Genomic DNA, 27,265 nt, shown 5'->3' with positions numbered 1-27,265 from the left:
TGCTTTTGGGGTAGTAGCCAAAAATATCATTGCCTACACCATTTCTTAAAATATTTCTCTGTTCTCTTCTAAAAGATCCACAGTTTGAAGTCTTGCAGTTAGTCTTGAATTCATCTTGACTTTAATTTTGTATAGGGTGGGAGGTAGGGATCTGGGACCCGTGGTATGAGCAAGGCTGCTCGTGTGCTGGCTACCAGGATCTCACAAGACACATGACATGGATGAAGAATTGGCCAGGTTCCACCGGGACATCTGTAAGCAGTGTGCCAGAAGGGAGCCCTGAGACATGTAGAGAAACTTTGCCAAAACTTGCAGAGCTAGCCAAGGTGAATCTGAAGCTACAGGATATTCAGGGGCCCGCTCTTTGGCCCTGTAAAGTACACTGGTTCCAAGCTCTTCTGCTAGTCACTAGGCCACCTGGTAGCCTCTTAGTATAGCACAGGCTTTGCTGTAGAAGCTTGAGTTCTGGGGCTTTGATGGGGAGGGGCAGGGGTGCAGCGGCTTGAAAGCTTGGTTCCCTTTATTGGAGCAAAGCAGTCACTGGGACACCAACTATGGAATGAGAGCCTGTGAGGACTACAGAATTCCTATGGTTAGTACTGTTCTATAGCAATTATGGGAGATGACTTTTATTGTTTTTGTTTGCTTTTCTGGTTCCTTTTTCTGATTACTGTGGACACCCGTGCCCCTGCCTCCAGTCAGGGAGGCAGTGTTCTTTGTTCTGCTTTCTCAGTGACTATGTTGTGTAGCATCTCTGCCACTTCTCTATTGATTTCCAGCCATCTTGGATCAATCTGGCTTATGGTTCTTGATGCTATTACTGTTTATTCTCAGGCTCCAAGTATAAGAATATGACAAGAGACACACATCTCAACTCTGGAACTTCAACTCTGAGTCTACAGGCTGACTTTTCAATTGTCCATTTCCTTCCATCTGAAAGTTCTGGCAAATACCATGCTTTGTCCTATGCATAATAGGTGCTTAATACATATTGACTCCCCTCCTCTCTCTACTGATTGGTTCATAGTGGGGCCAAAGATGTCTCAGGCTTGCATGAAAATCTGGAAAAACAGAGATCAGAGTAAAAGCTAATAGAGGAACTCTGAAATCTATAGAAATCTCTTTGCAAGCATTCCAATACATGAAGTCTCTGAGTGAGTGAGACTTTCATGTGACTGATTAGTTCAAACAATGATAATCTCAGAGCTTTGACAGTCAGTCGGTTGGCCATTTCTAGCTGTCTGACTTAGCTTCCCTGTTCTAGAATAATAGCTTGGTCTAATTTATGATGACCAGGTGAGCCAAAGGACTATCTAAAGGAGTACACTGGCAATTAAATGTATGGACTCATCTCAGAGACACAGTTTGAAGAAGGAACTAAAACCTTTCTCATTTGTACTGGAGGATTGTAGTTTATTGTGTATCAGTGTTTGATGATACAGGAATGCCAGTCACTCTTTTAAACTGTATATCTTTGGACTTTTTGTATTCTGGGAATTATAAATCACTCTTGGTCACTTTTGTATTGAAGTTTCCATCTTTGGCTTTCTGGCTTCCAGAAATCGTATATAGAAAAATATTAAGAGTTTACTGCCATATAGCCTAAAAACACTGTTCCCAGATTGACATTTAGTGTGGTTTATGTTTATATGATTTTGCCACATGCAAGCTTTTGTAATTATGAAGTCAAAACTACTTTGAAAATAGTTTCCTATTGGATGGAACTGCCTCCCAAGCCCTATCGTGGGCCTGAACAGTCCCCTCCCCACTACTGATCCCTTCTTGCATTAGAGATGTCAGGAGAGAAGATGAAAACCACTGCAGTTCTCATTAAACCACAGAAAGATGCATGGAGGGACAATTGGGGAATGTCTTCGAGATTAGTCTGTTGTCTCGTCAGTTCTATGAAGACCATTCAAACAGCTCATGGGAAGTGGAATTTAAAAAATTTATCTTGGTGCAAAAAATTTAAAATCCATGCACAGTTCCTTCATATTTTATATTTTCCATGATCTTGCTAAAGAACCCCCAGACGAAATGACAAATGGGAGAAATTAGTTGTGGTGTGCTATTACACAGTAGGGTTACTATAGATGACAGTAATATATATTCTCCCCAAAAAATAAAGCTACAAAAAAAGGCTCTTTAGTGTCTTTACCACAAGAAACAATAAGAGTTCCATGAATTAGATGTGCTTACCTGATTTCAAAACTATATAATGCACATGTGTATCAAACCATCACATGGTACCCCATAAATATGTGTGATTTTCTGTGTCAACTCAAAAGAGACAAAAGAGATGTGACACGAGAGCCTGTCAGTAACACACTCAAATCCCTGTCGACTTTATTCTCTGTGACCTCAGCCCAAATGTCTGCATCACCAAATCGGGGCCATGTTTTCCTGCAGGCAAAGTCCCTTTCTCTTGGGAATGGCAGACACTGCATCTTTGAAAGAGCCTCTCCTGTGTTCCCAGTCTTGCCCTATGTTCTAGTAGCAGATCAGGAAAGACAGTGATCGAAAGGGCATATGGCAGCATCAGATACAATTTGTCTGACTTGGACAGTTTCTAGAGTTTTCACTAACTTTTTCTCAAGCTGAGACTTCGTGGTTTTACATTAGCTTCTTTACTGTGGCACTAAGAATCCTTTTCAGTCCTCTGTCTGATATATAGCACTCATAAATATTTAAATATTCCAAAGTATTGTCCTGATTCCTATTTCAATCCATGCCCCCACTGAGCTGATCTAAGCATTCCACTCTATTGATTTGTGTGAGCGAGGCTGTGTCAAAGAAAAACTTGGAATCATTCTTTGTTTTCTTTTCAGTTATTGCAATGCTAAAATAGTAAGGGCATGGCTTTATTTCCTTTGTCTATAAATGGTCAAGAGACATTAAATCTTATACTTACATATGCAACAAAACAGTGGTGACAATGAAATTCAAAAAGAGAGTAGTCAAGTTCAGAGACCAAAACCAACCTATCCAGAGCAGAATGTCAGATTTGGAAGCCTAGAACCAAAGTTCATCTGCTTCCTTCCTTTTCTTGATCATTAATTATAGTTATTTAATTAATAATTCAGTGTCTTGTGCTATGATTTTAACTCCTCTCATTAAGAGAATCAAAGCTGGTAATTAAAGGATGGGCCAGAGACCTCACCCTCTGAGATCAAGAGTCCAAAGAAACAAAAGAAAAGGTGCATCATTTTATATTCCTAACAGGAACTTGGGCTATGAATATTGATAGCACCAAATAGAAGAGAAAGGGACTCAAGTAGGAGCCTGCAGAGCCTGCTTTGTTCTCAGCCAAAAGAAATCAATACCACCAAGACTGCCCAACATGCTTCAGTAATGATCATCAATTATTTAACAGGCTCTTTTGTTCAAAGTTTCTGTTTACAAGATTACTTTATAACTTGAAATGATTGTTTCCTTTCCCATGACTGCTGGATGAGGGGTGAGGTTTTTTTTACAAGATGAACTTGAAAGATGTTTGTGTCTCGTGTCAGTCATCTCGGGTTTCGTATTCAGTTAAGGGTAACCTGGGTACTGCATCTTTCTTGCCAGTGGTGATATCATGTCCAGGTAACTCTTCACCAGCCAGGTCATTTTCCTGTCTATGAAGCAGAAGGGTTTTCGGTAACTCTCCCACATGGACAGCCGAGGTCATTGCCAAGCAGGGCTCCTGATGTTGTTTTCCAGGTTTGTCCTTCCTTTCTCAAAGTTCTAACGGACGTGGAAACAAGTAGAAAGTGCTTTATGGTCTCGTCTTATCTGTTGCAAACTTTGTTAGCTGCAGCCATTTGACCCTGTAGCCTCAGATTTGAAGAAGGTGGTTGAGTTCCCTTTTGGTATAAAGTGTCTTCCTAGATTACAAGTTAGTCAGGAAGATGCGTACTCTTATTTAAAGCTTATGTGCTAACTGCCATGCTGAGGTTTATGATGCAAAACTCTTAGGAACGTTTGGTCAGGATGCTATGAAATGTCCTCTTTGAAATTCAAGTTGAAATCTGCCATATCATGGTGTTAGGATGGGGATCTCTAAGAGATGATGATAAGGCTATTAAAAAGGGATTAATGCCTTTATCATGGTAGTGAGCTCTCTTGAAAGATTGGAGTAGTTACACTAGCAGGTTGTAGTGAAGTGACTCTGTCCCTTGTGCTTTGTCTCTTCTGTACCTACCCACTGCCCTTCAACCTTATGCCATCCCGTGCCATCCCCATATGCTGGTGCTATGCACTTGGACTTCTCAGCCTACAAAACCATGAGTAAAAATTAACCTCTGTACCTCTGTACCTTTATAAATTATTCAATTTCAGGTATTCTGTTACAGCAACAGAATATGGACTGAGAGGTGTGTGTGTGTGTGTGTGTGTGTGTGTGTGTGTGATTACCCCCTTTTATAAGTAAAGAAACTAAAATTTTTACAGCTTCAGAAGTACACAGCTGAAACAGGATTCAGACTCATCATGTTTGCCTCTAGCACCCAAGCTCTTCACTACTGTCTCATAGTATTCCAGTGGACCAATTTTTAAAAGCCATGTTTTCACATTGTATGACATAAGATTTGGAAAGTGTGCTCTATAAAGGACCAAAGAGCAAATATTTGAAGCTCTGTAGGTGAATGTCTGTCACAGTCTACTCTATCAGCGCTGTGCAAAAGCAGCAGGATATAATCCACAAACAGCTTGCCATGTTGTAATAGACTTTTAGTTACAAAACCAGCTAGGCTGGATTTGATCAACGGGCCACAGTTCGCAAACCCCTGAAGTGGAAGAATCCCATTCCTCTAGTATAACCGTTCGGGATACCTAGCCTATTTCAGAGAGACCATGAAATGAAGTTACTTATCAGAAGAGCATTGGAGTTTCCTTGATCAATGACACCCTACAAGCCCCTGAAATAATTTTGTACAAAAGTGTTTTCTGATTGTGGAGAATTTCTCTACAAAGCAGGCATGTTGAAGTTAATTCCATTCCTACGTTCATCAATTGTCAACCTTGTATACCAGTTCGTTTAAAAAAAATTCAGCATATGCGCAAATGTCACATGCTGGGAATTGGTCAACTAGAGAGGTAGTGGGACTGGTTCTTATTCAAGAAAGCTTGTCAAGCCACAAAATGGGCTAGGTTACATCTACCTACATGCATTTTGTGTCCAAACTCTCCGCTGAGCAAAAGGGCCCATTGTCTACAACAGTGGAATTTATAAAATCAGAGCAACATTTATCCCAGTTTCAGCTACACACCAGTTCCATATTGTGTGATATGATCTTGGGCTGATAGTCCCCTTTAGATAAATAAGGAATATAGTTATTTGTAAAATTTGACCCTTTTTTGTCCCTGAAACCTTTTATTTAAGGAATGCAAACTTCATACATTTCATGTTTACAATTTGAGAAACTTGGTGATTCTTCCCACTGTATCCACTCTCCCAGTTTTCTTCTTCCTCCCTCTCCTATCCCCATTCTTATTTTTGACTAAGATCTATTTTGAATTAACTTGATACACATGATTGATACTGTGTTAAGTAAAGAGTTCAACAAATAGTATTTGAAAAAAAGAAGCTTTTCCTCATAGTGGAGACAAGGGCTGTTCATACTGATTGCTTCTCAAAGTGTCAATTTCACTACTATAGATTGCCTTTTAGGTGCTCTATTAGTTATCACAGATCAGGGAGAACATATGGTATTTGTTCCTTTGGGACTGGCTTATTTCACTAAGTATGAAGTTTTCCAGTTTCATCCATTTTGTTGCAAATGACCGGATTTCATTTTTTACTGCTGTATAGTATTCCATGGTGTATACTTATCCCATAGTTTCTATAACCATCTTCAGTTGAAGGGCATTTGGTTTGACATGCTATTGTGAATGGCACTGCAATAAACATAGGGAAGCAGATAAGTCTTTTATTTGCTGATTTCATTACCCTTGGGTAAATTACCAAGAGTGGGATGGCTGGGTCATATGATAAGTCTATATTCAGATTTCTGAGGTATCGCCATACTGTCTTCCACAGCAGCTTTATGAGTTTGCATTCTCACCTACAGTGGGTTAGGATAACTTTTCCCCCACATCCTCGTCAGCATTTGCTGTTTGTTGCTTTTTGTATGAAAGCCATTCCAGTGGGGGTAAGGTGGAACCTCATTGTGGTTTTGATTTGCGTTGCCCTGACAAGGGATCCTGAGCATTTTTTTCATGTATCTGTTGGCCATTTGGATTTCCTCTTTTGAAAAATGCCTGTTCAAGTCCTTGGCCCATTTCTTCACTGGGTTGCTTGTTTTGTTGTTGTGGCATTTCCCGAGTTATTAATAGATTCTTGTTATTAATCCTTTATCAGTTGCATAGTTTGCCAATAATTTCTCCCATTCTGTGAGTTACCTGTTTACTGTTTGTTTTGCAGTACAGAAGTGTCTCAATTTGATGTAATCCCACTTGTCAATGTTGGCTTTGTCTGTGCCTCTGGGGTCTTTTCCAAGAACTCTTTGACTATGCCAAGTCTTGCAGGGTTTCCCCAATGTTCGGTAATAATTTGATGGCATTTCATTGCAGATTAAGGTCTTTAATCCATTTAGAGAGGATTTTTGTGTAAGGTGTAAGGAAGGGGTCTTGGTTCACTTCTGCAGGTGGAGACACTGTTCTCCCAGCACCATTTGTTGAGGAGACTGTCCTTGCTCTAGGGATTGATTTTAGCTCCTTTGTTAAAGATAAGCTGATTGTAGATGCATGGCTTGATTTCGGGAATTGCTATTCTGTTGCAATGGTCTATCCATCTATTTTTGTACCACTACCAGACTGTTTTGAATATAGTTGCCTTGTAGTATGTCTTGAAATGTGCTATTGGGATGCCTCTGGCTTTGTTTTTGTTGTAGGAGATCGCTTTATCTATTTGGGGTCTCGTGTGTTTCCATATGAACTTCAGCATTGTTTTTTCTATATCTGAGGAGAATGTCTTTGGCATTTTGATTGGTATCACATGGAATCTGTAAATTGCTTCCAGTAGTAGGGACATTTTGAGATTCTTCCAATCCATGAACATGGAAGATTTTTCCATTTTTTGAATAGAATATTGTATTTCTTTCTTTAACGTTTTATAATGCTCATCATGGAGATCTTTGACTTCCTTGGTTAAGTTTATTCCAAGGTATTTGATTGTTTTTACAGCTATTGGGAATGGGATTGATCTTAGCAGTTCTTTCTCAGCCACGGCATTGCCTGTGCATACAAAGGCTGTTGATTTTTGTGCATTGATTTTATATCCTGCTACTTTGCCAAACTCTTCCATGAGTTCCAACAGTCTCTTAGTAGAATTCTTTGGATCCTTTAAATAAAGAACCATGTCATCTGCAAAGAGGGATAGTTTGACTTCTTCCTTCCTAATTTGTATCCCTTTAATTTCTTTTTCTTGCCTAATGGCTCTGCCTAAAATGTCCAGTACTATATTGAGCAGCAGTGGGGACAGTGGGCATCCCTATCTGGTACCGTATCTCAGTGGGAATGCTTCCAACTTTTCCCCATTCAATAGGATGCTGGCCATGGGTTTATTGTAAATTGCTTTGACTGTATTGAGGAATGTTCCTTCCATACCCAATTTGCTTAGAGTTTTCATCATGCAAGGGTGCTGTCTTTTGTGAAATGTTTTCTTTCTATCTCTTCAGATAGATAATAGTTTTTGTTCCTCAATTGTTAATGTGATATATCACACTGATCGACTTACAAATGCTGAAGCATCCCTAAATAAGAGATAAACCCCATTTGGTCTGGGTGGGTGATCTTTCTGATGTTTTGTTAGATTGAATTGGGTAGTACTTTGCTGAGGATTTTTGGGTCTATGTTCATCAGGGAAATTGGTCTGTAGTACTTTCTCAGTTGCCTTTTTTTCAATTTAGGAATTAAGGGGATGCTGGCTTCATAGAATTTGGGAGGATTCTCTCCCTTTCAATTGTTTTGAACAGCTTGAGAAGTATTGGAGTTAGTTTTTCAAATGTTTGGTAGAATTCAGCAATGAAGCCATCCGCTCCAAGGCTTTTCTTTCTTGGGAGGGTAGTTATTACTGATGGAATTTCCGTATTAGTTATGGGTCTGTTTAGCTTTTCTGTGTCTTCACGGCTCAATTTAGATAGGCTGCATGTGTTCAGCAATGTGTCCATGTCTTCTACTGTTTCCCAGTGTGTTGGAGTACGGTTCTTTTTAGTAATTTCTGATTCTTTTGATTTCTGTGGTGTCTGTTACTAAATTTCCTTTTTCATCTCTAATTTTATTGATTTGGGTCTTCTCTGTACTTTTTCGGTTAGTTGAGCCAATGGTATGTCAATTTTGTTTATTTTTTCAAAAAATTCACTCTTTGTTTTGCTGATCTTTTGTAATTTTTTGTTTCAATTTTGTTGATTTCTTCTCCTAGTTATTTGTCTTCGATTTATTTTGGGTTTGGTTTGCTGTTTTTCTAGGTCCTTGAGGAAGGCACCAATTGTTATAAACTTTCCTCAACACTGCTTTTGCTGTATCCCGTAAGTTTTGATATGCTGTATGGTCTTTGTTTCTGGAAATGTTTTGGTTTCTCTTTTGATTTCTCCTGTTCATCCTGGAGCACATTGCTTAGTCACCATGTTTGCGTATGTTTTAGAGATGCTTGAGTTGTAACTTCCAGCTTCATTGCCCTGTGGTCTGAGATGATGCATGGTATGATTTTGATTTTTTTTTTTAACTTTTTAAGACTTGCTTTATGGCCTAGCATCTGGTATATCCTAGATAAAGTTCCATGCACTGCTGAGAACAATGTGTATTCTTCATCAGTGGAATGGAAAGCTCTGTAGATATGTTAGGTCCATTTAGTCTATAGTGTTGATTAACTCTGCCGTTTCCTTGCGGACTTTGTTGATCTGTCCATTGCTCAAAGAGGAGTGCTGAAGTCCCTCAATACTACTATATTGGAGTCTCAGACTCCCTTTGAATCCCTTCACATTTCTTTTAAATAGCCAGGTGCTCTTTAAATAGGTGTATATACGTTTACATTAGTCACATCTTCCTGTTGAATTGATCCCTTAATCATTGCATATTGCCCTTCTTTGTCTCTTTTACCAGTTATTGTGTTAAAGTATATTTTTTCTGATATTAGGATGGCTACATGATCTCTGTTTTGGTCTCTGCTAGCATGGGTTATCATTTTTCATCTTTTCACTTTCATTCTGCATGCATCTTTGTTGTTGAGATGTGTTTTGTTTTTAATCCATTGAGCCAGTCTGAATCTTTTAACTGGAGAGGTGAGGCCACTTCCATTCAAGGTGATTGTTGATAAGTATTGACTTTGCCCTGCCATTTTCCTGTAAATATTCCTATGTTTACTGTGGATTTTTCTGCCTTCAGTGTAGTGATGACCATGTTTCTGTGTGTAGCATATCCTTGAGCATCATTTGTAAGGCTGAATGAGTAGCAACTGATTCATTCAATTTCTGTTTGTTATGGAAGGTCTTCATTTCACCTTTATTCATAAATGAGAGCTTTGCAGGCTACACTCTGGGGTGATAGTTTTTTCTCTTAAGAGTTGGAATATATCTCTGCATGGTATCCTAGCCTGTAGGATTTCTGATGAAAAGTTGCCTGTGAGATCCTCTGAAAGTAATTGGACATTTCTTTCGTGCACATCTTAGAATCTTTTCTTGATGTATTACTGTGGAGAGTTTGACACAACGTGTCTTAGTAAAGATCTTTTCTGGTCATGTCTATTGGGAGTTCTATGTGCTTCCTGTACTTGGATATCACTTTTTTTCTCCAAATTAGGAAAATTTTCTTTAAGTATTTCACTAAAAAGATATTCTAATCCATTCTCTTTCCATGTCTTCAGGAACACCTAAGAGCCATTTGCTTGGTCATTTGATAATATCCCATTAATCTCAAACACTGTTTTTGAATTTTTCTAATTTTTTTTTTTTTGGTCTGACTGAAATTTCCAGCAATTTGTCCTCTCACTCAGATATTCTTTACTCTGCCTCTCTGAGTCTGTTGTTAAGGCTTTCCACTGCATTTTTTAATTCTATTTAATTGATTTCCAATATGTCATTTGGATTTCTCTTTAAGGTCTCAAGGTCATGGAAAAAAATTTTTTCATATGATATGGAATTCATCAGTTGGTGGATATGCTTCTGATTACTTCTTAGTAATCCTATGATCCAGTTTTTTAATTAAAACTCTGGCATTTCTTCAATGTCTTTATCTTCATATTCTAGTTTAAGTGTTGTGTTCCTTTGGAGGCATCACGTTGTCTTCCTTATTGTAGTTTGTTGAATGGCCATGTTTATTATTCAGCATTTGTGAAGATAGTTTTTGGTTCCCCACCCCGTGATAGCATTTATCTTTGGACTGTGCTGCTGTGGCTTAGAAGGGTATCTGCTTTTTGAGTGAATATGCAGAGGCATGTAATGGGTACGGCCAGGGAGCTCTGTTAAGTGCTCCAGGGTAAAGGGAGGGTCCAGTGTGATACCCAGGTTGGGCATGGTAAGTTGTTTTTTTTTAATCAGAGAGGAAGTTTGTCCTATTGGTGTAGTCTCATGCTCACCCCTCTCCTCAAAGGAGACAAGTGCCTTGGTAGTAGAGCCAGTGGGTACAATATTTGTCCATGCTGCCACAAGAACCGCACAAAGGATTTGTGCATTCCTTGATCTGGGCATGGATCTCACAGCAGTGACTCTCACCAGGGAATCCGGGTGTGTGGACCTACCCATAGTGACTGCCCAAAGTCCCAGTCACACCCTGTGCCCTCACACACAGCTCAGTGTTTTCACAGTCCTAGCGCACAAGCCTCCCACAGTCACAAGCACCCAGTCCCCTGTCAGTTCTCTCGGCCAGATTCCGTTGTCTTCCTCAGCTGGTTGCTGGACATGCAGACGTGAGCTGGCTCAGCTGCTACTTATGCAGTCTGGTCTCCATTCACTCACCAGTGCTGGTGCTAAGGCTCTGCACTCCTGGGGTCCTGCATTGTGTGTGCCCACACCTTTCACATAGGTCCATCGTGTTCCTCTAACTTGTTTGGAGCTTGCTCTGGCATTGTCGCCCTAACTCCTACCTGAGACTGTGCTCTCTCCACTTAGTTTTAAAACTATCTTCCTCTAGACTATAGCAGTAAGCTCCCTCCCTATTCCACCATCTTGGATCCCTTGACCCTTTTCTAAACACGTTAACATGATATTTGTCAATAGTTCATTGGCATTTTCTAAGGTAATAGCAATGAATGCAGCTGCCAATAAAACAGTCAAATAGTAGCGAGACATTAAGGCTGGTCCATCTCCCTGATACCTGCAAAACAGAATAGAATGTTATTTTAGAAGTGTTCCAAGAAAAAATAACTCTACAACATCCTGTGTTTTATCACTTCCAATAGTAACTAGCTTGGTGAGTTCGAGCAGTTTTAAGTTTACTGACTCTTAAATTGTCCTCTATGAAATGGGACTAGTCATAAAGATCTTTCAGTTGAGAACAGGATTTGTAGAAAAGAATTTCAGCAGTAACTCAGGCAACGTTGGGAGCTGCAACGTTTGTTGAATTTAACAAATGAAGAGAGCTGCACTAATCCGTGGGCAGGCCATGAGAAGGTGCAGAGGGTTAGAGCAGCACATCCGAACTTGAGGGAGTTAGGATAACTGGGTGGTTGTTCCTTTGGAGAGACCTTGGCTCTGTCTAGAGTCCTGGAAGGCAGCTATGCCTTTTTTTTTTTTTATTTAGTAAATATAAATTTCCAAAGTACAGTTTATGAATTACAATGGCTCCCCCCCCCTTTTTATTTCTCTCAGGATTTATTTTTATTTATTTGAAAGGCAGAGGCACAGCTTGGGGTAGAGCTGGGGGGATAGATCTTCCATCCACTGGTTCATGCCACAATGGCCATAGCTGGGCCAGGCTAAAGCCAGGAGCCAGGATCTTCCTCTGGGTCTCCCTCGTGGGTGCAGGAGTCCAAGGACTTAGGCCATCTTCTACTACTTTCCCAGGTGCTTCAGCAGGGTGCTGGATCAGTAGAGCAGCCAGGACTCAAACTGGCACCCATATAGGATGCCAGTGCCGAGGGCAGTGCCTTAACCCATTAGGCTCCAACACTGGTCCTGGCACAGGTTTGTCTTGAGATGTAAAAATCAGAGACCTCTCCAGGGTTGAGAGTACATATGCCACCAACCAAGGACCAACTGCAGACATGACTGATAGCCTCAAACTCCCTTGGTAGCTTTTTTCATTTTCTGTAAAAATACAGAAAAGTCTCCTACCTACTTTCCTACAGGAAAGGAATAGGAATGAAAACATTAAAATGCTTCTCAGAGAAAGCCCCACTTCAGGGCTCACTTTGGCTCTAGGTAAAAAGTACGCTTTGAGGCAATAATGGATGAAATGGCAGCTTCAAGGCCTACCATTTCCCCAAATGGCCCGTTTATTCCCTCCAACTAGCTTCCTCCCTAGAAATGCACCTCAAGGTGAAGTAGTGTCATTGTCACTTGATCTTATTTGGATGCAAAACTAAGGCATTGTTTAGTGTATCATAAAACTGCCTTACATACTATTTTTAAGTCACTTTGCTTACAGTGGAAGGACTTATACTCAACACAAGAGAGTAAGCATAAAACATCAATGTGGCAAAGCTTCACTGAACCTCCCTATATTTTATAGAGAGAAAGGTCTTCCTTTGCTGTTGGTTCACCCCCCAATGGCTGCTGCAGCCGGCGCACCATGCTGATCCGATGGCAGAAGCCAGGTGCTTCTCTTGGTCTCCCATGGGGTGCAGGGCCCAAGCACTTGGGCCATCCTCCACTGCACTCCCAGGCCACAGCAGAGAGCTGGCCTGGAAGAGGGGCAACCGGGACAGAATCCGGTGCCCCGACCAGGACTAGAACCCAGGGTGCCGGCGCCGCAGGCGCAGGATTAGCCCAGTGAGTCGTGGCGCTGGCCTATAGTCACCTTAATACTACATAGGTGAGAAGACACGAAGTAGGAGCCCCCAAGTGTGTGTGCACCAACCCCCAAAGTTACGTATCTTTTTTAAAAAAAGAAGTTTTTATCTTCACATATAAAATTTGCAAGCCCAGGATGTTAGCACAAAGTCTTAAGGCATAAAATAATCACAGAAACTTACATGCCATCAACAGGAAGAGATTTCTTTACTTACTAATAGGATAGCAACAACTCTGGTAGGCATCAAGTCAGCCAAACTCAAACAAAAGTTCACAAATGTATATCACCTTCGCCCATTTCTTCTGCAAGAGTAAAACTAAATTATTTTTACCATGGTATGCAACATTATATGTTGAGTTTCTTCTCCCCAGACATAAATGTAAAAAGAGGAATCATCAGTGCAGAAAGTAGGATTTTGGCATTCTTAATATATTAAAGTCATTCCATTTTATTATAGTGGTATGTCTGTTAATAGCATTTAAAATCTGGGCCAGTCATTCTTCATCCGTCTCACTTCTTTTTGTATGACAGTTTGACAATATATGGACACAAGTCCATGGCAAAACCCTTCAATTGAGAAAACAATAACTCAAATTTTACCTGCATTTAAGGAAATAAAATGACAAGAATAAAGAGAAGTAATAAGTCAGGAAGAAATCAATTGTAGTCTAAAAAATCAACATCTAAAGACTTAAGGCTTAACAAAGTATTTTCGTATTATTGGCATAAACCAGGTCTTAGAAATCACCTTAATCTAAACAGACTATTTTTCAGATGATTTACCTATACAGGACTACACATAAGCCACAAAACTCTTAAAAGTTTTCTTTGTGTTTTGACTGTCATGTAGAGCTTTAGGTATAAAATATGGTAATTGATAAGCTTCCTTAGCACTGAGAAAAATGATGCACTGAAGTGAAAATGCTCTCATTTTATTTCTGCTTACCTAACAATAAAACCTAAAGTACAAATTTTGAATTATCAGAAGCGAAAACACAAATGTGAATGCAATAACCCCAACAAGTCCTGCTCTTCAGAGTATTCAGAGATGTTGTGCACTAGTTCATTGAAGTTCATTAATGTACACCTGCAAATCTGTTGTGCCAAAAGTTTTTGTTATTGAAACTCCTTCCCCACCACTTGAATGCAACAGCTAAAGGACAAGCTCCTAAGAGGAACCGAAGGAAGACCCTTTGATAAACGGCTGCATTCCTTTGGAGAGCCCAAAAGAGACCGAGGACCACACGTTCTCTTGGCAGTCATCTGTTTTGAAGTCTGAGTTGTTCCTTCAGGATTTCTTGCAATTACGTTCCTTTGCAATCCAGACAGGATTTCAACTGTGTGGCAGCCTGTGGTTATGCCTCAGTGTAATAAAATCAGGAAGCAGAGCAGGGTGGGACAGTTCAGTGAACGCCATTTCTCACAACACACATACACAGAGGCGAAGCTGCTGAATCCCAAGAGAGTCTGCCATCCAGTGGCCAGGGCAGTAATCCAGGCCAAAGAGCTCTGCATCCTGCTGTGCCTCCGGCAGTACAGCACAGCTTTCTCTTTGCTACCGTGTGACCTAAAACAAACGCAATACGTGAGCATCTGACACTGCGCACCCAGCAGAGATAGATCTTCCAGTTGCTGTGACTGCTCAAACGCCCCACCTGTGTCACATGCATATAATTTCTCAGCTTGTACCTTACCTTCCAAGTCAACTACTCACATCGAAATCCTTCTTTACATCTTGTGCTTTTAGGCTGCAAAGACATGCACAAAGGCTGCCATCACCGAGTAGGATGTGCCCTCACTTTGGGATTTCTATAACCTTGCAAAATACATCTAATTAGGTGCACTCATTGTCCAACAACCCAAGCAGGCTGTGCACGCTTTAGTGGCCCTAAACATTTTTCACATGAATGCTGATAAAAATCAATGCATGTCTACATCAAAATACTGTCTTTGCATTTTAATACAATTAACATTCCCTTTTTTTGCTAAAATTTTTTTTGAAAGGCAGAGATCTGCCATTCACTGGTGCACTCCACAAATGACAGTCATTTTTAAAATTTTTTTTGAAAAACTTGTATATTTGAAAGGCAAAGCTACATACAGAGAGGGGTTTTCCATCTGTTGTGTCACTCTCCAAGTGACACAATGGTCAGGGCATGCCCAAGCCAAAGCCAGGAGCTTCTTCTGGATCTTTCATGTGAGTGCAGGGGCCCAAGCACTTGGGCCATCCTCTGCTGCTTTGCCAGGCACATTAGCAGGGAGCTGGATCAGTAGTAGAATAGCCAGGATACAAATCTGGGATGCCAGCATTGCAGGCTGCAGCTTCATCAAACACACCACTCACCAACCCTATTTGGCACAGGCACCATGGCACAATAGGCTAAGCCTCCATCTGCAGTGCTGGCTTCCCACATGGGCGCCAGTTCCTGTCCTAGCTGCTCCACTTCTTATCCAGCTCTCTGCTGAGGCCTGAGAAAGCAGCAGAAGATGGTCCAAGCGCTTGGGCTCTGCATCCATGACCCAGACTGGGAGGAAGCCCCTGGCTTCAGATCAGCCCAGCTCTGGCAGTTGCAGCCATTTAGGGAGTGAACCAGCAGATGGAAGACCTCTCTCTCTCTTCTTCTTTCTGTAACTGCCTCTCAGGTAAATAAGTAAATGTGTTAAAAAAAAAATGGGTTATTTATTTTTATTTGACAGGTAGAGTTATAGACAGAGAGAAAGGTCTTCCTTCCGTTGGTTCACCCCTCACGCACATTTTGGATGCCAGCGCCACAGGCGGAGGGTTAACCAAGTGAGCCATGGTGCTGGCCCAAAAATGGGTTATTTTTGAAACTGCTATATTTAAGGGAAGCCTATCCATTAAGAAGGTAATTACGGCCAGCGCTGCAGCTCAACAGGCTAATCCTCTGCCTAGCGGCACCGGCACCCCAGGTTCTAGTCCCGGTCGGGGCGCCGGATTCTGTCCCGGTTGCCCCTCTTCCAGGCCAGCCCTCTGCTGTGGCCCGGGAGTGCAGTGGAGGATGGCCCAAGTGCTTAGGCCCTGTACCCACACGGGGGAGACCAGGAGGAAGCACCTGGCTCCTGGCTTCGGATCAGCGCAATGCGCCAGCCACAGCGGCCATTGGGGAGGTGAACCAACGGCAAAAGGAAGACCTTTCTCTGTCTCTCTCTCTCTCACTGTCCACTCTACCTGTCAAAAAAAAAAAAAAAAAAAAGGAAAGAAAAAAGGAAAAGAAGCTAATTACTGCATTTTTCATTTTTAAGCATTCAGGTTCATCACGTGTGATCTGAGAAAATAGAATAGCCATTTCTGTAGTTTGATTTGATCACGTAAGAAAATTTACTTTTGGGATAGTCTATAAATTAGCTCAGGAGAGAAATATTTCAACAGATGTGTACTATGAAAATTTTTTGAAAGTAAAGTATATCTGATAGCATACTTTTGATGCCTGACCTTTAAACCCAATAGGGTATTTCTTCAAACCTCAGCTTCAGTAATGTGGACCCTAATTACATATTCCACAATATAATTGCTCTTTAATTGGTGCTGGGGGTGTCACAGCAGACAAAAACAAAATTCTGTTCATACAGAATTTGGATTCTAGAGCACAGGGTGGAAACCCTTTCTGTAAATATCTAAATGCAGTAAATATTTCAACTTTGCAGCCTTTAGTCACAATAGTAGCAACTCCCCTCTGTCTTCATATCACTAACAAAAGCAGCCACATACAATAGGTAAACTAATGAGAATTGCTGTGTTCCGATAAAACTTAAGTGCTTATCAATAAAGTTTGAATGCCATATGGTTTCATGTGCTATAAACTATCCTCCTGATTTTTTCCAACCATTTCAAAATGTAAAATCCACTGTTAGCTCACAGCTGGTGAACAGAGAAAAGCAACACTGGGGCAGGGGAGAAGGAGGGCTCCTCTTCTATACAGGACTGCAGGAAAGGTGTCTGAGGAGACACCTGGAGGAAGTGAGGGAGGCCTGACCATATGGGGGGGGAGAACTTTCTAGGGAGAGGGAGGTGCAAGTGGGTCTGCTGCCGACGCAAGGACCTTGGCCTTTTTCTGACTGAGGCACAGAGGTGAGATAAGGAATGCATGGCAGACCATCAACCTCAAGGGATCACACTGGTCAAAGAGGGCTTTGGGACAAGCGTGATGATGATGTGAGAAAAGAGGACTGAAGGAACAGCAGGGGCTCTCTGGTGTGAGTGGCTGGATGAGGGAGTGAGCCCTGTCGAGAGAGTGAGTCCATTGTCTCTCTGTGCCCTAGTTGGTTCATCTGTAAAATGGAGGCAGCAGTACCTGCCAAACTGAGTGGTACTGTGAAGAGTGTGTGAGACACTTGACGAGAGCCTTACTGCATGGTCCAGTGCCCATCACAGGGTCAGCACTCAGGAAACGGTGGCTGTTGTGATGTTAGCTCTGATTCCATCACAGAAAAGTAACTAAGCCAAGTACCATTCTATATCTAGGGTATAATTTCTAGAAGCTTCTTATTTGAAGTAGCTCATTCCTCATGCCTAGTTCACTTTGGAGAATAAAATGCTAAGATATGCTCAGACTTACTTGCTTTTAACATTATCGTGTGCTGATTGCTATCTTTGAATTTTGATAAGATCGTTACTATAGGCATCAGGGACAATCCATCTTGGCTGGACCTTGAAAGACACAGCTGAGAAACTGACGATCAGTGAAGGCCTTTTTGTGGTACATACACTCTGTGTACTGTCTCCGTTACCAATGGGGACTCACTGAGGGTGTCTCAGCAGGGAGGAACTTGGGCAGGGACGTTACCCAAGTGGCAGAGAAAGCAAAGTTGAAGCCAAGTAAAGGCAACAACAGGTGCAAAGCTCAATTAGATAAGCAGTTCCCTCATCTTGCCACTTAACTGCAATCACCCCAGACTCAACACTCTACCAGCAGATCGTAAAAGTGGGGTTCAAAACTGTATTGGACAAGGCCCAATGATGATTGTTCTCTAGGCATATCATGAAATCATAATGGCACAGACAATAACCTGTGGTGGTAGCCCAAGAGACAGAGGGAAAGGTGCCAGTGCACCATGTCCTTTATTTTCATCTACTTGAGAGAGAGACAGATCTGTCTTCCCCTGAGTCACTCCCCAAATGCCTGAAATAGTCAGGGCTGGGCCAGGCAGGCCACAGTCAGGAGCCAGGAACTCCAAGCGCGTCTCCCACGTGGGCGCCAGCTACATGAGAACTTAAACCCTCACTTTGCCTCCCAGGATGCATGAGCAGGAAGCTGGAAGAGGAAGGAGGGAGGGTTTGAACCAGCACTCTGACATGGGATGGTGGGAACCCAAGCAGCAGCCTCCCCTGCTGAGCCACAATACCAGCGCCAAGAGAGCCACTTTAGGAAGACATTGGACAGCACCTGCTTCATCTTAGACGTTGCTGGGGAGGGTGGTGCTGAAGGGAAAGCTGTTACTTCCCTGGGGCAGGGAATACTGAGACACGTCATAGAAACTTTGACAAATGCTTTAAGATGCATGCAAAGAGCTACTGAGAAAACTGTATACTATTCTCCCAATCAGATTTTCAGCTCTGCCACTATTGATTGATGTCTGGGACCAGGTAACTCTGGAATGTGGGGAAGCATCCTGTGCTTTGCTGAATGTTTACCAACAACTCGAGCCTCTACCCACCAGACCCTGGTAGCAGCACGCCCCCCAGACGTGAGAACCAGAGCTATCCTCCAAAATTTCTGAATGTCCACTCAGAGACAAAGATGCTTTTGGTTGAGAGCCTCTGTTCTGAAGACACAGTTCTTTATCCTCAGTTGAGGGTCTTAAAATACCAGCATTACAAAGTATAAAACTTCTCTGGCAATTCGATGTGATTTTCTTCTACTGGCAAGTGCTTGGCTTTAGTACATTGTGTACTTGTTTGAAGATGAAACAATGACATCTACAAACAGGAAGGGGTGCAGCAAGACTCAGCAGGAAAAGGAGAGGAAGATGGAGGCAGGACGACAGGCAGAGTGGTATTTTCCTACATGAAGTAGTAGTCCCAGCCTCTCTGGAGACACTGAACACTATACGGGCAGAATAAACTGAATGCCAGTGTTTTATACCTGGCCAAGGCATCTGGCTAGGGAATAGCCCCTTCTCGCAGTCACATACTCATCTGAGGCTATTCATATCTCGAGGTGACTGCTCATTCTTTCCATATTTGCATTTAAATGGAAAGGAAAATTGACAGGGGTTGGCTTAGTGCAGACAACCTGACATTTTTAGCCTTTCTGTGTGTTGGTGTTGCTGTTTAAGGAAAAATGGAAACTATTTTGTTATTCAGCTAATGTCTCCTCTAGGGAAGCAACTGCTCTGCCTTTATAGGACCCCTGTTTCACCTGTGCAGGAAGGTCAGTAGTGATCTTCAGAAAAAGAGCTTCTAGGGGCCCCAGGCTTGCAAGGAAGCCAGTCTCAGCTCCACAAATGAAGGTACTCTATGTGCATGAGATCCATAAAAGGCATAAAATGGTTGATGCAGTTCAAGTTGCACTGACTCGAATTAATAAAGGAAACAAAGTTTTACGACTTCAAGATTATTCTCCAGTGGCATATCGCTGGAAAAAAAAAAAAAAAAAACAGCAGTCCAAGTATCATGACAGCTTGGGGAACTGTGTTACGTCTCTACAGCCTCTCAAAGTGCTAAGTGAAATGTCAGTACCGCTGAGGATGGGGCTAGACCAAACTGGGCTTGCCAGCACAAGGAGCCAAAAGGCCCCTCACAGTTTGCTTCCTGTAACTGTGAGAGAGGAGGGGGAGAATGAGTCCATGAGGAAGATGACGGAGGCACGGGCTTCTCCCAAACACAGTTGGCCTCTGCTCCTGGTCTGAGGTGATGCTTTACATACAAACCAGATATAATCTTCTAAAATGTAATCCCTGCGTCTACAAGAAAGGCAATGGATGAAAATTGTCACTGGCCATAACTCATCTGCAACGCCAAGATTTTCAGTTAGGAGGAACTTCAGGGAAAATGGCTGCAGCGAGTCTGGGGAGGAAGAGTGGAAGTCTACTGGGAATGACTGGAAGGAGAATGATAGAGATGATGGGAGTGCTGTGACCCCCTCACTCCACATCAAATGACTCCTGCCCTGCACTAAAAGCATACAGTCAGCCCCTCAGTATTCATCCTTTATACAATATTTGCACATAACCTTACAGACATCCTCCTGGGTACCCATAATGCATAATCCAAAGCAAATGCTAGCTAAATAGTCATTGTATCTATTGCTCAGCAAATAATGACCAAAAAAAGGTATTTGTGTTCAGTAGTGGTTGACTGCATAGCTGCAAATATATAGGGCTCATTGTAAGTCATGTCACTGTGCCAGTCATCCCAATACCACTAATGATGACAAGTTAGTTGATAATCACAATTAATTTTGAAAATGGTCCAGATTCTGAAAGACAACAAAGAACTAGTCAACTAGGTTGCTATTTTATTGGAATTTTGGATCTAATAGCTACTAAAGGTCTCATCATTAGTAACATACTTAAATGTTTCTATTGCTCATGTACCTGCTTAGGAGGAAAACTGACCTGTATTTGTTAAGGGTCTAGTAAATGAATTCAAAATGTTCATAAGATGGAAAAATTTAAAATTGAGAAGCCAGTCATTCTATATTACATTTCATAAAAGACCAAGGCTCAGAAAACAGCTCGATGCAGAGTCATGCCATTCCAGTATTCTGACTCCAAATATATCCGAATGGCCTTGAGGGCATTACTTTTCTTCCCAGAAACAGTTACTGGGGCACTCAGCTGACTATGGGACTACCAGGGAAAACAGAGGCAGGACTGGACTTCACAGCTCCACCGTGAGAATGGTCTAGGTATCGAGCAAGTAAGTATAGCCATCCCTGTAAAATATGACCATAAGCAATGCTTAGAGGTACAGGGGACACAAATCCAATTGGTGAAATTCCCTGAAGAAATAATGATCGATGAGAAAAGGAAGGAAGGAAAGCACCTTCCAGGAAGAGGGAACAGCCACCTTGAAGGCACCATGATAACAGGTACTAACAGAAGGCCCCAATGTCTAGAGCAGAAAGAATGCAGAGAGCTTAATTTGCCAGGGGCTCTGTGAACAGTCACACAGCCAAGGGCCACTAGGCCAAAGAGCCAGGAGATACCACTGGAAGATTTTAGGGTGAATTAGCATGGAATAAACATTCTTGCATTAACTACATGGGAGGAATCTAGGCCAGAAGGGAGCCTTAGGAATCTGGATGAGTTACAGGATTGGCTGGGGCTACACAGATGGAAATATCCCCTATGATCCAGCCATCCCACTCTTGGGAATTTACTCAAAGGAAATGAAATCAGCAGGTAAAGGAGTTATCTGTACACCCAGGTTTACAGCTGCTCAATCCACAATAGCTAAAAGATGGAATCAACCCAGATGCCCATCAACTGAATGGGTGGATGACTGGATTGAAAAAAAATACTACTCAACCATAAAAATTGTCTTTTGCAATAAAATGGGTGGAACTGGAGATCATTATGCTTAGAAAAATAAGCCAGACACACACATAAAAACAAACACCATGGTTTTCTGAGGAGTGGAAGCTCATATACAGAGTACCCAAAAACTGTAATGTAAATGAGTGAAGCTGACATCTTCACATTCTATTATTATTTATAACCCTTGTCTAAACTGCTATGGAATAGTGATCTTTCTACCTGTGCTTATAAAGTCAATTTAAAGTATGCTATCATGAAAATTAAAAGGGAAGGAGAGAGGGAGGGAGGAACAAAAATGATCATTATGTGCTTACAATATAGGAAATCATGAAATTGTTTTTCTTTATATATTTGGTAAAGAAAATCCACAAGTCAGAGGAATCAAAGGAATGGGGAGCAAAGGAAGACGTTAGGTTTATAGCTGAAAAACTGAATGGACACTGGCACTCCACAAGGACCACGTCAGGAGGCAACGGTTGCCTTTTTAGACTTAAGAATCATGAACTACTCACTCTTCCCTAAGGCAGGAGCTAATTCTGCTCGAGCAACTCCTCTGCGTGTGGAATCTGCCATGGTGCTCTCATAGACCAGCCCGTCAATTCTGAAACCTTTACTTGAAATAAGGACAGTATGGTCTCCCACAACATCACTACTCTCTCAACCCTGAAGCCCAGGGTGATGCTGGGAGATGGGATAAAGCCCTGGATGGCACTGTCCAGGCCGACTGATCAACCTCAGAGAAGGGTGCTCGTGGATGGCAGGAAAATGTCAAGGCGCCCCCCCCCCCAACTCAGTTTCACAAGGCACTAGAGTTGAAGATGACAGTTGTGTTTTGTCTATACTTGCCTTTGTAGTTTTGACTTTATTGCCACTGCTACAGGACCAACCTGAGTAATCTGGCAGTACTTTGCAGTCCTCTCCTTCCAAACAAGGATTCATGTGACACCACCATTTCTGAGCCACGATGGAAGCTGGAAAACAAAGGCCAAGTCATGTTTGTGATATTGTGTGTTCCTCTCCATATGTGCAAGATAAAGGCCAGCAGATATTAGTAAACTGACTTCAAAGACTGCTGATAAGCGTTATTCACCGTGAGCAAATTTAAAGAATCCATTCATACATACACTTAACCATGTGAAATATTTCTCTTCTGAACTTGTTACCCAGCTGTAATACAGCTAGGGAGAGCTCAGGCCAGCCTGCCTGTAAGTCTGTTACTGTCTCAATGTTTGAATGACCTCAGACTAGTTAACTGACTTATCTTAGGTTCAAGTTCTTCATCTGAAAATGACAGAAAAATAGATCCTTGGAGCTGTGGCATAGGGGACCATCTCTTGCATCAGCAGCCAAACATATTGCAATGCTAGTTTGAGAGCCTGCTACTCCGCTTCCTGGGGGTGTCCCCGAGAAGGGAGCCTAAGTGCTTGGGATCCTGCCCCTCCTGCGAGAGTCCCAGATTGGATTCTTGTTGGTTCACATCAGCCTAAGCCAGCCTTGGCTGTTTCCATTTGGCGGGGGTAGGGTGAACCAATATTATTTAAAAATTGCCCTTCCTCTCAGCATGTCAAGAACAAGAAAAGCCACATGGCAGGCTTTGCTAACTGGGCCAGTCACGATGCTCTCAGAAAACATGAGCTACTATTGTAAGGTCATCCATCGTCTTTGGTTGCAGGTTATAACAGTAGATGTTGACACTGCAGAGTTCTGTGTGATGCTGTGGTGTTAATACTGAAGACTAAAGGCGGTAAAAGTTCCGATCACAGCTGGTGTGTGTCCCTGCCTACCATTACAGTGAATGGTGAGTTACCAATCAAAAGTAATGGCTAGAAGTAGAAGGACCTACCATTCCCACAGGTGAATACTCTAGATTACCGACCTCCCCATCATCACAGCAGTCTGCCTTAATGAAGCTGAAGAAGCAGACAAGAGCACCCCAGTTGTCTAGGACCGGACTCCAGCAAAAATAAAGTAGAGCAATCTGTCATCTGAGTCGGGGATTGCCACAGATTCAGAGAGCAGAATGGGGTGGGACCAGTGGTGGGACTGGCTGTGATATCTTTTTTAAAGAGCACTACTTATATAGAAAAATATATTGATGGGATTTTTTTTCCTTTGGATAATTACAAATGTAATTCTATTCTGAGCTACAGTGACATGGCACCTAGGTATCCTTTTTTTAAAATCAGAAATATTTGCCAGAGATAGACAATCAAGTTGTAGCATAAATCAATTAATATATCCATATTACCCATACGGTTAATTAGATGCTGGGACGTTATTAAGAAAGTGCACATCCTTTGACCGAAATCTCCCCCAGCCCCTGGAAACCTCAATTCTACTTTCTACTGTACATTCTACTTATTTATATATTCTGTATATAAATGAGAAGATGATACAGTATCTATCTATTTCTGGCTTGTTTCCTTTGGATGAATTTGGTAGACATTCTACTATTCATATTTCCTTTTTTATGACTAGATCATTTTTCCTCTATCCATTAATCCATTAACAGTTACTTACGTTGTTTGCATATCTTGGCTAATGTGCCCATGCTGCAGAAAACATGGGAAGGCACAGCTACGCCTTCAAAATATTGATTTCTTACCCTTTGTATGTTCAGAAGGGAGATTGCTGGATTGTAGGGTGGTCCTATTTTTAATCTTTTGAGGAACCACTATAATGCTTTCCATGATGACTGTACCAATCTATATCCCCATCAGTAATACAAGAGTGCTTCAAAACCTTCATGAAAACCTGAATTAAAAATATGAGTTTGTTGTTGCAAAAAAAAAAAATCCTCTGGATTTCAAGCAACGTTTCTTCATAAAGCACACTTTCCACATATTGTTAAAAAACTTTGTAACAACACAAAACTCATAACTTCAATGACATTTTTCCACAAACCTCCCAAAGGATCCTCCTAGAAGGGTTCCCTTTTCTCTCTGCCATCACCAGTTGTTGTTCTTTGTGGTTAACAGCCATCCGTAAACATGTGAAACAGTGTCTTAAGGGGGGTTGGAGTTGAATTCTTGAAGTGAGCATCTTTTCATACACCTGTTAGAGATCAGTCTGCCTTACATGGGAAACTCTTTTCAGGTGGTCTAATTATTGTCTTTTTTAAGTCCCTTATCTACTCTAGAAATCATCACACTATTAGATGCAGGGCTTTGTCACCATCATCTCCAGTGTATAAGCCGTCTGTCATTTTTTTTTACTTGGATAGGCAGAAGCTTTTTAAGTACAATTGTTTCATGTCGAAATTTTACCAAATCAAAAATAAAGTCAACTTAGGAGTGGGCATAGAGGTTCAGATCCTCGATCCACATTCCTCCTGAAGGGTCCCCTGGGAGGAAGCAGGTGCTTGGGTCCAGGCTCCTAATGTGGGAGACCCAGACTGAGTTGCCAGTGTAGGCCTGGCCCAGACTCGGCTGTTGCATGTACATGGGAAGTTAATCACTGTCCAAAGATCTGTGTCTCTGCTTCTCTCCCTTTCAAATAAAATTTACAAATGGTACCTGTTTAAGAGGTACCAATATGGAGAGAAACTGTACTATGTTCAATTGGGTGAATTTCTCTGGCCAACATTTAATAATTCTGTATGGTGGTAACAACCAAAATCCCCAATCTGCTCATTTTTTGATTTTAGAGAAACATCCCGTACGTTAACAGTCTAGTGACTGTGCTGTGACGTAGAACCCCAGAACTAATTACTTCCACTAGGCTTTACCTTAACATCCAATAATGAACATTGCTTGATCCTTCCCTCTGCTGGGAGCCAGCAGAACACTGTCAACGTGCACAGTAACACCTTGGTTTTTGAGACTCCCAGGTATGAGATACTGGGCTCTCTGCACTTGTCTTGCTGTATCTGACATCATGACCTCCTGTCCCGTCCGTGTTGTTGTGAATGGCAAGGCTGTGTCCTTATATTCCTGAGGAACATTCCACTGCACCCACGCATGACATTGTCTTCATCCATTCATCAGTGGAAGGACACGGAGGTCGTTTGCATGTCGTCACTGCTGTGAGCAGTACTTCAGTAAACATGGAAGTGCAGATGGCTCTTAGGAGACTGATTTCATTTCCCTTGAATATAAACCCAGTAGGAGAATGTCGGATCATTTTTGATGGTTCTGTTATTAATTATTTTGGCACTATCTGTACTGTTTTCCATAATTGACATTCCCAACAGTGGGGTGCAAGGATTCTCTTTTCTCCACGGACTCACAAATACTCCTTGATACCAGCCAATCTAACTGGAATGAGGTGATATCGCACCGTACTTTGGATTTATGTTTCGCTGGTGATCAGTCATGTTCAGTGTTCTCTCGTGTACCATTTGTTCAACAGCCTTTGAGAAATGTCTGTTTAGATCTACAACCCATTTTTCAACTGGATTGTGTGCTTTCTGCCTCTTGAGTTGTTTGAGTTCCTTCCAACTTGCGCATATTAACTCCTGCTCAGAGGTGTGGCCTGCAGGCCTCTTCTCCCAGTCTGGTGGTCATCTCTCCTCTCAGCGCACTGCTTCCTCTGCTCTGCGGAAGCTTTGCACTGTGATGAAATGACATTTGTCCATTCCCTGTGCTGTTGAAGTCTGATAGAAAAATTATTTCTCATTCCAATATCCTGAGGGAAATCCTCTGTTTTCTTCTATTAGTTTCAAAGTTTAGCGTCTTACATTTAAATCTGCAATCCATTGTTAGTTGAGTTTTTTTTTTTTAACTTTTATTTAGTGAATATAAATTTCCAAAGTAGTTTATGGATTACAATGGCTTTCCCCCACCTCCCATCTCCCGCTCCCTCTCCCATTCCATTCACATCAAGATTCATTTTCAATTATCTTAATATATACTACATCAATCTTCTGTATATAAAGTAAGGATTTCATCAGTTTGTACCCACACAGAACACAGAGTGTAAAATACTGCTTCAGTACTAATTATAGCACTACTTCACACTGGACAACACAGTAAGGACAGAGATCCCACATGAGGAGTAAGTGCACAGTGACTCCTGTTGTTGACTTAACAATTTGACACTCTTGTTTATGGTGTCAGTAATCACCCTAGGCTCAAGTCACGAGTTGCCAAGGCGATGGAAGCCTCTTGAGTTCACCAACTCTGATCTTATTTAGACAAGGCCATAGTCAAAGTGGAAGTTTCCTCCTCTCTTCAGAGAAAGGTACCTCCTTCTTTGATGGCCCGTTCTTTCCACTGGGATCTCACTCGCAGAGATCCTTCATTTAGGTCTTCCTTTTTGTTTGTTTTTGCCAGAGTGAATTGGCTTTCCAGCCAGATCCGAATGCCTTAAGGGCTGATTCTGAGGCCAGAGTGCTGTTTGGGACATCTGCCATTCTATGAGTCTGCTGTGTATCCCACTCCCCATGTTGGATCGTTCTCTCCGTTTTTGATTCCATCAGTTAGTATTTGCAGACACGAGTCTTGTTTATGTGCTGACCTTGTTTATGTGCTGAGTTTTGTACATAATGAGTGAAAGGTTGCTGGTTACATTGTTTTGCGTGTGATATCCAATCTTCCCTGCACCATTTATGGGAAAGCCTGACTTACAATTCATGTTCTGGGCATCTTTGTCACAGATCAGTTGTGAGTTTACTTCTAGGGTCTCTATGTGTCTTCTAATACAGGCCATTTTAAGTACTATAGCTTTATAATGTATTTAAAAGTCAGGGAGCATAATGCTTTGTTCATTTTGCTCAAAACTGCTTCGACTATTCGGAGTCTTTTATGGCGCCAAAAAACTGTGGTGTCTTTTTCTAGTTCTGTGAGAAATGCCAATGATATTTCAGAGATTACATTACACTCAGAAATCACTTCTA

General features: G+C 41.7%; 1 protein-coding gene across 7 annotated transcripts in view; it reads right to left on the bottom strand.

Annotated features, from left to right (window-relative positions):
- Nucleotides 1-13,116: 13,116 nt before the first annotated feature.
- The window catches only part of TAFA4 (TAFA chemokine like family member 4), a 215,762-nt gene continuing 201,613 nt past the window's right edge, over nt 13,117-27,265 (bottom strand). For 5 of the 7 annotated variants that reach the window (XM_017343938.3, XM_070050615.1, XM_070050616.1 and 2 more), the window contains 2 exons: nt 22,317-22,400; nt 13,117-14,494 (listed from right to left, as the gene is read on the bottom strand). In XM_017343938.3, the coding sequence (XP_017199427.2) occupies nt 14,331-14,494; nt 22,317-22,400 (248 nt within the window). In that variant the 3' untranslated portion in view covers nt 13,117-14,330. Of the gene's footprint in view, nt 14,495-22,275; nt 22,401-27,265 lie in introns of all 7 variants that reach the window. The other 2 variants (XM_070050619.1, XM_070050620.1) reach the window with 1 other exon arrangement.

Source organism: Oryctolagus cuniculus, chromosome 10, assembly GCF_964237555.1.
Source record: "Oryctolagus cuniculus chromosome 10, mOryCun1.1, whole genome shotgun sequence".
NCBI lineage: Eukaryota > Metazoa > Chordata > Mammalia > Lagomorpha > Leporidae > Oryctolagus > Oryctolagus cuniculus.
The sequence above is the reverse complement of the archived record's forward strand: the minus strand, read 5'-3'. Positions and strand labels throughout refer to the sequence as shown.